This window comes from Brassica napus, chromosome C8 (genome assembly GCF_020379485.1).
Source record: "Brassica napus cultivar Da-Ae chromosome C8, Da-Ae, whole genome shotgun sequence".
In the NCBI taxonomy this organism is placed as follows: Eukaryota; Viridiplantae; Streptophyta; class Magnoliopsida; order Brassicales; family Brassicaceae; genus Brassica; species Brassica napus.
This window is the reverse complement of record NC_063451.1, coordinates 26,896,400-26,911,966: the sequence shown is the minus strand read 5'-3', so window position 1 is coordinate 26,911,966 and position 15,567 is coordinate 26,896,400. Positions and strand designations below refer to the sequence as shown.

The following is a 15,567-nucleotide window of genomic DNA, read 5'->3' as shown; positions in this document are numbered from 1 at the left end:
CACATGCTGTGTTAGATCAGTTTGTATTTTTATAAGTTTTTATTTGTTAGATAATTTTCCTTTGTATTATACTAGCTCTGGGCATTCAGGTAATCGGTTTGGTTTTGGGTAGGAACCAATCGGTTCTGGGTATATCGGATAAATCATTCTTATACCCAATAGGTACTTATGAGATTTTGGTTCGGTTTCGGTTTGGTTTCGGATACCTGTTTAATATATGAATCAAATATAAATACAAAATATATTAGTTAACATGTTAATCTAAATGGTCTATTGATTACACATTTGCATATTCGTCAATCAAACCAGTGTTTGAGTCACTAAAATGCTAGTTTTATAAGTATTTATTGTATTTAATATAGAATACCATTTATATATGTATAATATAAGAGAGTACATAAAAGGTAATGTGGTCTTGTGGTGACAATGTTCTCATTCTTCTTGTACTACCCGGGGTTCGAGTGGGGTTAATAAACAAGCTGAAACTTGTTTTTTTTCGGATATCCGTTCGGTTCTCGGTTCCGTTCTTGTTTGGGTTCGGTTATTCGGATATAGAAATATAGGAACCATTCGGGTATTTGAGGATTTCGGTCCGGTTTTGGGTGATTAGGTTTGGTTTTTCGGTTCCGTTTTTTTGCCAAGGGCTATGTATTGCTATATTTTCCTAGCAAATTTGGAGTATGACTTGTTCAATATCTTATTATATACAATTTTTTGTTTGTTTGTTTATATTTACACAATAGGTTTACAAATTATGGAACTTTTTTTTAATAAAAAAATATGGAGCTAAAAATGAGTAGCATGATTAACACTGATATCTTGCATAATTACATTGTTTTAACTTTCTATTTCTTGCATGTTTTGATAATCTAGATTAGGAATCACGCGTTTTAGTCTCCTTTTGCATTGCATAAGTCTTTATCAGGTTGTGGAGTTTCCATTGGAGTTCTTAGAGGTACTTAGAAGCATTTGGGATCAAAAAGGGAGTGGGAAATGCTGTTTAGACGAGCAAAGCACCAGAGCGGGGTACGGGAGCGACATGCGGCACCCGCTCCAGAAGAGTCGAAGTTGGCGCGACGTCTTGCACCGAGGTGATACACCCGCTCCAAGCCCAACTTCTTGTCGACGACTTTCATGATTTGGAGCGACCTCTTGGAGCGACGTCACGCACCCGCGCGGGGTTTTGGAGAGGTGAAGCAAGTTCTGCGGAGCGACCTATGGGAGCGACCTAGTGTACCCGCGCCAGATGCAGAGCGACCTCTGGAGCGACGTCATCAACCCGCGCGGGGTTTTGGAGAGGTGAAGCAAGTTCTGCGGAGCGACCTATGGGAGCGACCTAGTGTACCCGCGCCGCGTTTTATCTTATGTCGAAAACTTATGTTTTATTTGGGCTTTTGATAAGCAAGCCCATTAGGTTTCAGAAGTCACATAAATACTCTCTAAACCTAATGTTGGGGGTTATCTTGTTTTCTATCAAATCACAAAAGAACTTTTAGGAAAAAGATCTTATCTTGAATTTTTCTCTCTTGTGATTGCTTGATTTTTCTTGATCTCTTATCATGTTTAGCACCAAATCATCTTTGATTCTTGGGCTCATCATGGAGAGTAGTGAGTAGTCATTTTTGGATTCATGGGTTAGGGAGATTAAGGGTGATTAAGCTAGATCTAAGGTGTTTAGGGATAGATCAATCTTATTCCTTGCTAGTAGAGGGCTTTTAATGCAATTTTAGAGTTGGCCTCTCTAAAGTTGAGCTCTAGGCATTTCATACCCGGAAGGTGTTTGATGAAATGCCTGAACCAACTCTCCTAAGCTTTTAACATCCTTGCCAAAGGGATTTGTTGTTAAAGGTGTTAAGATGGCTAGTAGACTTGAGATTAATGATTACTTAGGTAACATTCAACCAAAGGAATTTGATGCTTGAGTTATCTAGGTAAATGAGCATTCATCTAGGGATAGAGTTTGTTTAGTATTGTGTCTAGGCCTAAGGAAGATATAGATTGGTTAAAAGTTGACACCTTTAGGTTGAATCTTGATCACCCAAGATCAATTCCCATAGCCCATGAGTTCTCTCTTCTTATAAGAAAGAAAGTTTTGCCCTTTATTGCATTTTAGGTAGTAATCTAGTTTACAAACATCTCAAAAACTGGTAGCACTTAGATTAAGCATGGTCTTGCATTCCCTTTGCTTTAGAATCACTTAGAAATGGTTTGACATCCTTTATATTATAACATTTGATTAGGAGCCTTGAAACTCCTATCATCAAATTGGCGCCGTTGCCAAATTCTAAGTTGATTGTGACATTGGGATTTAGTCATTTGCTTGAGACTAAGTCAATTTATATTTAGTCGTGTTATTGCTTCTCTTTGTTCTTCTCTCTTTGCATTTCAGGTGTATGAACACAAGGAGCAGAGGTCCAACAAACCTAGTTCCAAGAGTTGAAGACATTAGAGCACTTGAGAGGGAGATAGCAAGACAAAGAAGAGAAGTAGAGCAACAGGCTCACTTGCAAGGGTTGGGGTTTGATATGGAGAATCTGCCTCAAGATGGTGAAGCCCAAGGAGGCAATGGTCCAAGAGCTGATCATTTTAGACCACAGCGCCAGCCACAACATCCACAGCGCCAAGCTCGTGCCATTGGAGCCTATGATCAACCTCACATTCATGGTCATAGGTTGGGAATCAGAGCACCAGCTGTGGAGAACAACAACTTCGAGATCAAGTCAGGGCTGCTCAACACTATAGAGAACAACAAGTATCATGGTCTTGCTGCTGAAGACCCTTTTGATCACTTGTACAAGTTTGATCAGTACTGTGGCTTGTCCAAGACAAATGGTGTTTCTGAAGATGCTTTCAAACTGAAGCTATTTCCTTTCTCTTTGGGAGACAAGGCACACCAATGGGAGAAGACTCTTCCAAGTGACACTGTCACTACTTGGGAAGATTGCAAGAGAGCTTTCCTAGAAAAGTTTTTCTCTACTTCAAGGACAGCTAAGATCAGGAACGAAATATCCGGATTTCAACAAAAAGGTCTAGAGAGCTTCAGTGAAGCATGGGAAAGGTTCAAGGGTTATTGGTCTCAGTGCCCTCATCATGGTTTCAGCAAGGAGAGTTTGCTTAGCACCTTCTATAGAGGAGCCTTACCACAGTGCAGAAACAGGCTTGATACTGCCAGCAATGGTTTCTTCTTGGGAAGAACTGAAGAAGAAGCAGAGGAACTGGTGGAGAACATGGCTAAGAGCGACTCCGTCTACAGCGAGGAGCATGATATAGTCAACAGAAATGACGATCAACAGACAAAGAGAGAGATCAAATCCCTGCAGGAGAAGATGGACTTGCTTCTTTCTAACCAAGCTAAACAAGAGCAGGTCAACTTTGTGGGTGGTCCTATTCAAGAGATTCCTCCCAAGATTAATGAAGTTGATGGTTTGGAAGGACAAGAAGAGCTGTGCTTCATCAACAACAATGGTTCTTGGTACAGGAAGGAACCTAACTTTCAGTACAACAACTACCAGCAAAAGTCCTACTCAAACAACCAGCAAGGAGGATACCAGCAGAGGCAAAACACTCAGCAAGGGAGCTATCAGCCTAGGCAAAACACCCCTCCTGGTTTCAACAATAACAACAATCAGTCTACTCAAGCTCAAGGAAGTTCTTCACAGGCTCCAGCTTCAGATACAAGTGTGGATGCAATGTTCAAGAAACTTTTGGATTTTCAGGCCAAGAATGAGAAGACAATGGGTTATGAGTTCACGAAAATTCACTCCAAGATTGATGGAAGTTACAATGAGCTCAACAACAAGATCCGCCATTTGGAGAATCAGTTTGCTTCAATGAACTCTCAGCCAAGTCGCCAACAAGGGGCATTACCTGGAAAGCCAGAGCAAAATCCCAAGGAGACAATGAAAGCCATCACCCTTAGGAGTGGAAAACAGCTACCACCACGAACTCTCATTAGGGATAATGAGAAGCAAGATGGGGAGGTGATCATCAATGTGGATGATGATGTAGTTATTATGGATGAGAAGACCAATGAAGAGATCTTGGAGAAAATAGTTGAAGCAAAAGGAAAGGGTAAAATTGGAGAAGAAAAGGAAGGGAAGAACAAGAATGAAGTTGCTACTTCATCAAAAGAAGCTCTATTCAATCCTCCTCCCTATGAACCAAAACTTCCTTTTCCCGGTAGATTCAAGAGACAGCTTTTGGAGCAATACAAGGCTTTATTTGAGAAACAAATGAGTGAAGTTCAGATTACTATGCCCATAATTGATGCCTTCATGCTAGTGCCTCAATACAGCAAGTTCCTCAAGGATGCTGTAACTAAGAAGAAGAAGGAGATGGAAGGCATGGTGGTTCTTACTCATGAGTGTAGTGCTATTATCCAAAGGCTAACCATCCCTAAGAAGCTTGAAGATCCAGGAAGCTTTACTTTACCTTGCGCCATTGGGCAATTTACTTTTGAGAGGTGTCTATGCGATTTGGGAGCAAGTGTGAGCCTTATGCCTCTCTCCATTGCTAAAAGGCTTGGCTTTACACAATACAAGAAGTGTAGACTCTCTCTTGTGCTAGCTGATCGCTCAGTGAAGATTCCCATTGGTATCCTAGAAGATCTCCCTGTCATGGTTGGAAATTGTGAGATCCCTACAGATTTTGTGGTGTTAGAGATGGATGAAGAACCAACAGATCCTTTAATACTGGGGAGACCTTTCTTGGCTACAGCAGGAGCAGTTGTGAATGTTAAGGAAGGGAAGATTGATCTTCACCTTGGAAAGGGGAACATTCTTCACTTTGACGTCAAGGAAGTGATGAAGAAGCCTATTACTCAAAGCCAAGCTTTCTACATTGAGGAGATGGAGGTGTTAGCTGATGAACTTCTAGAGGAGTTGGCACTTGAAGACTCTCTACAACATGCCTTAACAATTGAGAGAGAGGTCCAAATGGTTGAGAACAAGGAAAGTGATGCTTATGTGAAGATGCTGGACTCTCACAGGGAGATTAGTGATGAAGAACAGAATGAGGAGCTTTCATATGAGGATCACCATGCTTCCTCAGCTACTCAACAATAGAATCTCCAAGAGGATGATTGGAGTGAACTCAAAGCACCAAAAGTGGAGCTTAAACCTCTTCCCCATGGTGTAAGGTATGCTTTCCTTGGCCCTAATGAGACTTACCCTGTCATAGTGAGTAGTGAGCTTAGTGAAGATGAATTGTCTAAACTTTTGAATAAACTTAAAAAGTATAGAAAGGCAATAGGCTACTCACTAGATGATATTAAAGGGCTATCACCTTCTTTATGCATGCATAGGATACATCTAGAGGATGAATCTATGACTTCTATAGAGCATCAAAGAAGGTTGAACCCCAACTTGAAGGATGTTGTTAAGAAAGAGATTCTAAAACTCTTAGATGCAGGAGTCATCTATCCTATTTCGGATAGCAAATGGGTGTCTCCTGTGCATGTTGTTCCAAAGAAAGGAGGAATGACTGTAGTTAAAAATGATAAGGATGAACTAATACCGACAAGAACAATAACAGGACATAGGATGTGCATAGATTATCGAAAACTTAACAAAGCATCTAGAAAGGATCATTTTCCATTGCCATTCATTGATCAAATGCTTGAGAGACTTGCAAATCATCCATATTATTGTTTTCTTGATGGGTATTCAGGGTTCTTCCAAATCCCCATACATCCAAATGATCAAGAGAAAACGACTTTCACATGCCCCTATGGTACCTTTGCTTATCGAAGGATGCCATTTGGGCTATGTAATGCTCCAGCCACTTTCCAAAGATGCATGATGTCTATGTTCTCTGATCTTATAGAGGATGTTGTGGAGGTGTTTATGGATGATTTCTCTGTCTACGGATCTTCGTTTTCTGCTTGTTTGTCAAATCTTAGCAGGGTCCTCAAGAGATGTGAAGAGACCAACCTTGTGCTGAACTGGGAGAAGTGTCACTTCATGGTTAAGGAAGAGATTGTGCTTGGACACAAGATTTCAGAGAGGGGGATTGAGGTAGACAAGGCAAAGATTGAAGTGATGGTTGGGTTAGCTGCACCAAAGACGGTTAAGGACATTAGAAGCTTCCTAGGTCATGCTGGATTCTATAGAAGATTCATCCAAGACTTCTCAATGATAGCAAGGCCAATGACTAAGCTTCTATGCAAGGAGGCTGCATTCGTCTTTGATTGGGAATGTCTACAAGCCATCAAGAAGTTGAAGGAGAAGCTGGTTAGCGCCCCAATTGTGCAGCCACCAGATTGGGATCTCCCCTTTGAGATCATGTGTGATGCTAGTGACTATGCTGTGGGAGCTGTTCTTGGTCAAAAGAAAGACAAGAAGACTCATGTGATCTATGCGAGTAAAACTCTTGATGAAGCCCAAATGAAGTATGCCACAACTGAGAAGGAGTTGCTAGCCATTGTCTACGCCTTTGAAAAGTTCAGAAGCTACTTAGTTGGGTCAAAGGTCATAGTCTACACTGATCATGCTGCATTGAGACACCTCATGGCCAAGAAGGATGCTAAGCCAAGACTGTTGAGGTGGATCTTGCTGCTACAAGAGTTTGACCTTGAGATTAGAGACAAACCAGGAGTTGAGAATAGTGTAGCAGACCACTTGTCTAGACTGAAGATTGAGAGTGAGATCCCTATTGATGAAGGGCTTCCAGAAGAGCAGATCATGGCAATTGGAGCAGTGATAGCGGTTTGTGAAACTGGAAAGAAACTTGAAGAAGTGAAAGCAACTAAAGAGAAAGGGCCTTGGTATGCTGATTTGGTGAACTACTTAGCTTGTGGGAGAGAGCCACTTGATCTTGAGGGATATGCCAAGAAGAAGTTCTACAAAGATGTGAAGCGATACTATTGGGATGAACCTTACCTCTACATCCTTTGTAGAGATCAACTCTATAGAAGAGCAGTAGCTGATGAAGAAGTTGAAGGGATCCTCACACACTGTCATGGATCATCCTATGGAGGGCACTTTGCTACTTTCAAAACAGTCTCAAAGGTGTTACAAGCTGGGTTTTGGTGGCCTCATATGTTCAAAGACACTCAAGACTTTGTCTCTAGGTGTGATTCATGCCAAAGGAGAGGAAACATCACCGAAAGAAATGAGATGCCTCAAAACCCAATTCTAGAAGTGGAGGTGTTTGATGTGTGGGGTATTGACTTCATGGGACCATTCCCATCATCTTTTGGCAACAAATACATCCTTGTAGCTGTTGACTACGTCTCCAAGTGGGTAGAAGCTGTGGCAAGTCCCACCAATGATTCTAGGGTGGTGATTAAGATGTTCAAAAGCACCATCTTTCCAAGGTTTGGAGTTCCAAGAGCTGTCATCAGTGATGGGGGTTCTCACTTCATCAACAAGCTGTTTGAAAGTCTTCTCAAGAAGAATGGTGTGAAGCATAAGGTTGCTACACCATACCATCCTCAGAAAAGTGGACAAGTTGAGATCTCCAACAGAGAAATCAAATCTATTTTGGAGAAAACAGTGGGGATTACAAGGAAAGATTGGTCCATCAAGCTAGATGATGCACTATGGGCTTATAGGACTGCTTACAAAACTCCCTTAGGAACCACACCTTTCAACCTTGTGTATGGGAAGGCTTGTCATCTACCGGTTGAACTTGAGTACAAAGCATTGTGGGCTGTTAAGTTGCTGAACTTTGACATCAAGAGCGCAAAGGAGAAGAGACTTCTCCAACTCAATGAACTGGAGGAGATCCGACTTGATGCTTTTGAGAACTCAAGGATTTACAAGGAGAAAACCAAAGCTTTTCATGACAAGAAGATCTTGAAGAGAGAGTTCAGTGCTGGAAATCAAGTGCTTCTCTACAACTCTAGACTGAAGTTGTTCCCCGGGAAGCTCAAGTCAAGATGGTCCGGTCCTTTCAAGATCAAGGAAGTTAGGCCACATGGGGCAATTGTGTTATGGAACAAGAATGGTGGAGACTTTATAGTCAATGGACAGAGGGTTAAGCTCTACATGGGAGCCACAACAGAAGAGGAAAGAACTTCGGTTCCACTCTCCGACCCCATTCCCACCTAGCTAAAAAGAAAGGAAGTCAAGCTAGAGACTTAAAACAAGCTCACTTGGGAGGAAGTCCCATGTCTATCCTTGTACATACTTCACTAGGAAAAAAAAAAAAATGTGAAGAAAAATTCAGCGCGGGGTGTTCTCGCGAGGTCTGGGAGTCGCTTCGTGTTTCGATAGCTCGAGCCTGAGTTGGCGCGGGGTTCCGCAACGGGGTCTGGACGTCGCGCGACGACTCGAGTTTTGGATGGTGTTTGGAGCGGGGTGTGACCGCGGGGTCTTAAGGTCGCGCGTCAATTTGAGAAACGAACACAAAATGTTTAGCGCGGGGTGTGGCCGCGAGGTACCGACGTCGCTCCCGTAACCCAGGTACAATTGCAAAGACAAACAAGACGGACATGGAAGCTAAGAAGGCAGCAGCTGCAAAACGCGAATTTGAACTGAGGGGAAAGCCTCTAAAACCTGCTGAGCCAAACCAAAAAGGAGTGGAAAGGACATCTAGGCAACGAGTTCTGGATGCAAGGAAGGCAGCGGAAAGGGAGAAAAGAGCAGGCAAGGCTGTAGCATCTTCTTATAGAGATGAGGAAGAAGAAGAATCAGCTCTACCAAAGAAAGCCAAGATGTCCAAAGGGAAAGGGATAGCTCTTGAAAGGGACAGAAGTAAGACACCAACAGTTGAAGAGCTACACCATCACTTGGTTAAAGGTGTTTCTTGGGTTCCTACACGCTTTGCTGACCCCAAGATGATGGAGGAGTTAGGAATCGAAAACGATGTTAGGACAATGCTGCAGCACATGAAAATGGAGAGCTTCTACTCCATGGCCTATCCTACTTACGAGGAACCTTCTTCTCAGTTCCTTGCAACTCTTGAAGCATCTTTCTATGAGGCTAACCATGTAAGACAGGGATGGGGCAAAATCAAATTTAAGGTCAATGGAAAGACCTATTTCATGAGTTTCAAGGAAATTGGAGCAATGATGGGGCTTGAGGATAATGAAGATCAAACCCTCCCAAGGTTCAAGAAGTTTCCTACTGGTGTTTGGAGAGTGATAAGTGGAAATCAGCATGCTACTGGTCATGACAAGAACTCAGCCATCAGACATCCCGCAGTGCGTTATCTCCATAGGATACTTGTCCACACACTCTACCCTCGCAAGGAGCCAGGGACAGTCAATGAAGAAGAGCTGCGACTACTCTACCGGGCTGTTAGAGATAATGTCACACCAGAACAGCTTGAGGAGTTTGAGGAGACTGATAAGATGAAGTTTCCCACAACTGACATCTTCGAACGCTTTGGAATGGTTGGTCTCTTTGTGGAACGTCTCATGTACTACAAAGATTGGGTTTGGACTACAGCAGATTCATCGCCTCAGCTTGGAATTGGTGGTATGATAACTCCACTGCTGATAGCAAATGGTGTGAACTTGGGGAATGATCCCAAAAGACCAGCATTCATTGATGCCCCTTATTTGAGGATTGCTACTTACATTAGTGGAAGGTATCAAGAGAAAGTTGTCTACACCTACTTCCGCAAGGGAAAGATGGCTAAGTTGCTACTCCCCAACAGAAGACTCACAAACATAGAAAGGCCGGGGATCACCCACTTCGACATAGATGAATCAGAGCTCTTTGGACCTCTCGGCCCTATAGATCCTGTGACTGTTCCTACGAGAAGGAGAGGTGGAGCGAGAGGTAATGTAATGACTGGAACAAGTGATGCTACACAAGACGGATTTGCTACCCCCCTCTATGGTCCACCTCGCTACCACTTTACTCAGAGCTCAACAGCCTTACCCCATGGCCCTCTCCGTGAAGCTCATGAGCACATTGACAAGCTTCAAAGATGGAACAAGGCTCAGGACAGGACAATCTTCAAACTAAAGACCAAGTACAAGGAACTTAAAAAGACAGTAAAGAAGCAAGCTGAAGCTTCAGCTCAATTCATGAAGAAGGTGGCTGATCTTTTGGTTAGAGGAGGAATAGGAGGATGTAGTTCTGAAGACTTTGTTACTAGAGATACCTCAGTTCCTCAACCTCAGCCCTATGACCCTGTCACTAACCCTTCCTTGGACCTTGGACCTCCCCTTACTACCCGCCAGCTCTTGCGTCTGGCACGAAACCCCCAAGCTCATAAATCCAACTCCGGGAATAAGTCTCCTTCCCTTGCCTCAACCGATGCTGAAACCGACAACGAGGAAGTTGCCAGCGAGCCCCAAGAATACTACACTACCTTCCCGAATGACTCCGGATATGGGGACTCGGGTTTCTTCCCGAACGCTTAGACAGGTACTCCACTACCTTTCCATTGTATATACCAGTTTTTCTTCGCAATTGTTTTCGGTATCTCCTCCAACTTCCTAACACAGAGACTGTGTGAACTAAGTTTGGGGGAGGCATCAAGTATTTAATATGTTTTCTTTGATGATTTGAGTCTCATGCATTGCATTGTACATATATATATGCAAAAAAAAAAAAAAAAAAAAAAAAAAAAAAACACAAAAAGAAACATGTAGTTGCATCACTTGCACTTTTAAGATTGAGTCTAGAGCATATAGGTTGCATTCACTTGCATTGGGAACAATGATTTAAAATGCCTTGCAAAGAACCCTTGTCTAGAACTCAAAATGACACCCTAGTTAAACATATCAAGTAGCTTAAGCGTCTCTTGAAAACCTTGCACGCTTCGAGCCTTGAAAACTCTTCTTGAAACTTGTTTGCTTGCTTGATGTTAGCATTGTTCTTAAGATCAGCTCCAATCTAAACTTGGCTTGAATGAACTTAATTTCTCTTGCATATGGGCATTTGCGTACTTGATCATGGATCTCATACACATTTGGGTTATCTTATTCCTTCATACCTATCTTTGTTAACCCAAATGGCACTCCTTACCCTAAAACCCTAACCATTCCTTGAGACCAAACATTTAATTGCATGAGTGAGGCCTCTTTTGATAGCTTGTCATGTGCAAAATCTTGAGAGTATTGGAGGCGACATAGGTTTATTCTCATCTCTTGCTAGCACAATGAGTTAGCATTTGGGGATGTGAGAGGGGTTTGTGTGTTTTAAATTTCAATATCTTGGGTTTGGAGAGTGAGAAAGATGAGATATATGAAAATGAAGCTCCTAGGGATATATATATATATATAAAAAAAAAAATAATAATAATAATAATAAGAAACCTTAGATTATGTAACAAAGAACCTTCCCCTTAAAAAAAATAAAAAAAAAAAAAAAAAAAAATCAAAAAGAAGTTGGGGAAGGAAATGAAAAAAAGGGTTAGAGCTTGTGGAAAGTGAATTAAAATCCCTAGCGAGTGGGTCAAATGAAAAGAAAAGAGAGTTGTACATTGGGTGAGTGATGTGAGGGGGTTTAGATTGATTTTGAGATGATGATAAAGAGGGTAGAACTTGTGATCATTTACAACAAAATGGGGTAGAATGATGAGAATGAATCTATGTATGCATGAGTTGCTTCTAATCTTAGATAAATTTTGCATAATGATCAAGCTCCTTGTTTTGAGTGATAACCACCCTTAAATAAAAACATTTGAACCCATCTCTTCATTCATATTAGACCATTGCATACCTAGCCAAATGATTGAGATCATGTGCCCATTTGTGAGACTCCACCTTGTGTGTGTGTGTGCGAATCAATGTGAGAGCTGATTGAAAGGACTTGTTGGTAAAGAGTATTGCAACTTGAGTAGAGGAAAAAGAGTATGGATAGGCCTAGAGAAGCTAGAGTATAATAAGGAGAATGCTCATGCTATTTGTTATGTTTCTTTAGGATGTTAAGTTGAGTGCTAGGAAGTGTTACTTTTGGCTATGAGTTCCCACCTTCAACCTCTCTCTCTTATGAGTTCTTACAAGGTCACTTGAGGACAAGTAAGATACAAGTTTGGGGGAGTTGATATCTTGCATAATTACATTGTTTTAACTTTCTATTTCTTGCATGTTTTGATAATCTAGATTAGGAATCACGCGTTTTAGTCTCCTTTTGCATTGCATAAGTCTTTATCAGGTTGTGGAGTTTCCATTGGAGTTCTTAGAGGTACTTAGAAGCATTTGGGATCAAAAAGGGAGTGGGAAATGCTGTTTAGACGAGCAAAGCACCAGAGCGGGGTACGGGAGCGACATGCGGCACCCGCTCCAGAAGAGTCGAAGTTGGCGCGACGTCTTGCACCGAGGTGATACACCCGCTCCAAGCCCAACTTCTTGTCGACGACTTTCATGATTTGGAGCGACCTCTTGGAGCGACGTCACGCACCCGCGCGGGGTTTTGGAGAGGTGAAGCAAGTTCTGCGGAGCGACCTATGGGAGCGACCTAGTGTACCCGCGCCAGATGCAGAGCGACCTCTGGAGCGACGTCATCAACCCGCGCGGGGTTTTGGAGAGGTGAAGCAAGTTCTGCGGAGCGACCTATGGGAGCGACCTAGTGTACCCGCGCCGCGTTTTATCTTATGTCGAAAACTTATGTTTTATTTGGGCTTTTGATAAGCAAGCCCATTAGGTTTCAAAAGTCACATAAATACTCTCTAAACCTAATGTTGGGGGTTATCTTGTTTTCTATCAAATCACAAAAGAACTTTTAGGAAAAAGATCTTATCTTGAATTTTTCTCTCTTGTGATTGCTTGATTTTTCTTGATCTCTTATCATGTTTAGCACCAAATCATCTTTGATTCTTGGGCTCATCATGGAGAGTAGTGAGTAGTCATTTTTGGATTCATGGGTTAGGGAGATTAAGGGTGATTAAGCTAGATCTAAGGTGTTTAGGGATAGATCAATCTTATTCCTTGCTAGTAGAGGGCTTTTAATGCAATTTTAGAGTTGGCCTCTCTAAAGTTGAGCTCTAGGCATTTCATACCCGGAAGGTGTTTGATGAAATGCCTGAACCAACTCTCCTAAGCTTTTAACATCCTTGCCAAAGGGATTTGTTGTTAAAGGTGTTAAGATGGCTAGTAGACTTGAGATTAATGATTACTTAGGTAACATTCAACCAAAGGAATTTGATGCTTGAGTTATCTAGGTAAATGAGCATTCATCTAGGGATAGAGTTTGTTTAGTATTGTGTCTAGGCCTAAGGAAGATATAGATTGGTTAAAAGTTGACACCTTTAGGTTGAATCTTGATCACCCAAGATCAATTCCCATAGCCCATGAGTTCTCTCTTCTTATAAGAAAGAAAGCTTTGCCCTTTATTGCATTTTAGGTAGTAATCTAGTTTACAAACATCTCAAAAACTGGTAGCACTTAGATTAAGCATGGTCTTGCATTCCCTTTGCTTTAGAATCACTTAGAAATGGTTTGACATCCTTTATATTATAACATTTGATTAGGAGCCTTGAAACTCCTATCATCAAAAAAAAACCCCATAACTCACTCAAATCTTCTTCAAATCAACCCATTCTTGTTTCCAAATCCAAGCTTTCGCCCCTGTAGTCTAATTTCTTGAATCAATTCATCTTTTTCATTCTAATCCAAGCAAGGTATGGTAATTCAAAGATGAATTTCGTGGGTTCATGAACCCTAGAAATTCAAACTCAAATTTAGCTTGGTTTCTTGCTTGATTCTTGTGAATTTGGCTAGGGAAAGCATATATATCATGTTGGGTTGCTAATTTTGTGGTAGAAGTGAGTTGAATCCGAAATTGAAAAGCTAGGGTTCTTGCGAATTGGAAATTTTCGAAATTGTCCACATTGGGTTTGAATATTGTTTGGAATGAAGTGTTTGGATGGTTTTAGACTGTGCTAGCTTTACTTAGACCTGATTATTCATTGTAACTCATCTCTTGTGATTCTTGCTAATACTCTACCAAGATTTGACTGCTGTAGGTACAATGGCAAAGACAAACAAGACGGACATGGAAGCTAAGAAGGCAGCAGCTGCAAAACGCGAATTTGAACTGAGGGGAAAGCCTCTAAAACCTGCTGAGCCAAACCAACAAGGAGTGGAAAGGACATCTAGGCAACGAGTTCTGGATGCAAGGAAGGCAGCGGAAAGGGAGAAAAGAGCAGGCAAGGCTGTAGCATCTTCTTATAGAGATGAGGAAGAAGAAGAACCAGCTCCACCAAAGAAAGCCAAGATGTCCAAAGGGAAAGGGATAGCTCTTGAAAGGGACAGAAGTAAGACACCAACAGTTGAAGAGCTACACCATCACTTGGTTAAAGGTGTTTCTTGGGTTCCTACACGCTTTGCTGACCCCAAGATGATGGAGGAGTTAGGAATCGAAAACGATGTTAGGACAATGCTGCAGCACATGAAAATGGAGAGCTTCTACTCCATGGCCTATCCTACTTACGAGGAACCTTCTTCTCAGTTCCTTGCAACTCTTGAAGCATCTTTCTATGAGGCTAACCATGTGAGACAGGGATGGGGCAAAATCAAATTTAAGGTCAATGGAAAGACCTATTTCATGAGTTTCAAGGAAATTGGAGCAATGATGGGGCTTGAGGATAATGAAGATCAAACCCTCCCAAGGTTCAAGAAGCTTCCTACTGGTGTTTGGAGAGTGATAAGTGGAAATCAGCATGCTACTGGTCATGACAAGAACTCAGCCATCAGACATCCCGCAGTGCGTTATCTCCATAGGATACTTGTCCACACACTCTACCCTCGCAAGGAGCCAGGGACAGTCAATGAAGAAGAGCTGCGACTACTCTACCGGGCTGTTAGAGATAATGTCACACCAGAACAGCTTGAGGAGTTTGAGGAGACTGATAAGATGAAGTTTCCCACAACTGACATCTTCGAACGCTTTGGAATGGTTGGTCTCTTTGTGGAACGTCTCATGTACTACAAAGATTGGGTTTGGACTACAGCAGATTCATCGCCTCAGCTTGGAATTGGTGGTATGATAACTCCACTGCTGATAGCAAATGGTGTGAACTTGGGGAATGATCCCAAAGGACCAGCATTCATTGATGCCCCTTATTTGAGGATTGCTACTTACATTAGTGGAAGGTATCAAGAGAAAGTTGTCTACACCTACTTCCGCAAGGGAAAGATGGCTAAGTTGCTACTCCCCAATAGAAGACTCACAAACATAGAAAGGCCGGGGATCACTCACTTCGACATAGATGAATCAGAGCTCTTTGGACCTCTCGGCCCTATAGATCCTGTGACTGTTCCTACGAGAAGGAGAGGTGGAGCGAGAGGTAATGTAATGACTGGAACAAGTGATGCTACACAAGACGGATTTGCTACCCCCCTCTATGGTCCACCTCGCTACCACTTTACTCAGAGCTCAACAGCCTTACCCCATGGCCCTCTCCGTGAAGCTCATGAGCACATTGACAAGCTTCAAAGATGGAACAAGGCTCAGGACAGGACAATCTTCAAACTAAAGACCAAGTACAAGGAACTTAAAAAGACAGTAAAGAAGCAAGCTGAAGCTTCAGCTCAATTCATGAAGAAGGTGGCTGATCTTTTGGTTAGAGGAGGAATAGGAGGATGTAGTTCTGAAGACTTTGTTACTAGAGATACCTCAGTTCCTCAACCTCAGCCCTATGACCCTGTCACTAACCCTTCCTTGG

The 15,567-nt window shown here is 42.2% G+C and overlaps 1 protein-coding gene and 1 non-coding gene across 2 annotated transcripts; one reads left to right on the top strand and one right to left on the bottom strand.

Moving 5' to 3' along the window:
• Nucleotides 1-2,896: 2,896 nt before the first annotated feature.
• LOC125591954 lies at nucleotides 2,897-5,063 on the top strand. The gene is made up of 3 exons (XM_048766886.1): nucleotides 2,897-2,916; nucleotides 2,984-3,416; nucleotides 3,498-5,063. The coding sequence occupies exons 1-3, from the start codon at nucleotides 2,897-2,899 to the stop codon at nucleotides 5,061-5,063; spliced, it is 2,019 nt and encodes a 672-aa protein (XP_048622843.1).
• On the bottom strand, nucleotides 2,991-3,097 carry LOC125592254. Its single transcript, XR_007328092.1, has one exon. It is a non-coding gene; the product is annotated as a small nucleolar RNA R71 (small nucleolar RNA).
• Nucleotides 5,064-15,567: the final 10,504 nt, after the last annotated feature.

Bases quoted from the DNA above. Each gene is read 5' to 3' on its own strand.
- LOC125591954 (XM_048766886.1), top strand. From the start codon at position 2,897: ATGGGAGAAGACTCTTCCAA. The intron at 2,917-2,983 runs GTGACACTGTCA...CTCTACTTCAAG, and splicing joins ATGGGAGAAGACTCTTCCAA to GACAGCTAAGATCAGGAACG. The intron at 3,417-3,497 runs GTTGATGGTTTG...CCTAACTTTCAG, and splicing joins TTCCTCCCAAGATTAATGAA to TACAACAACTACCAGCAAAA.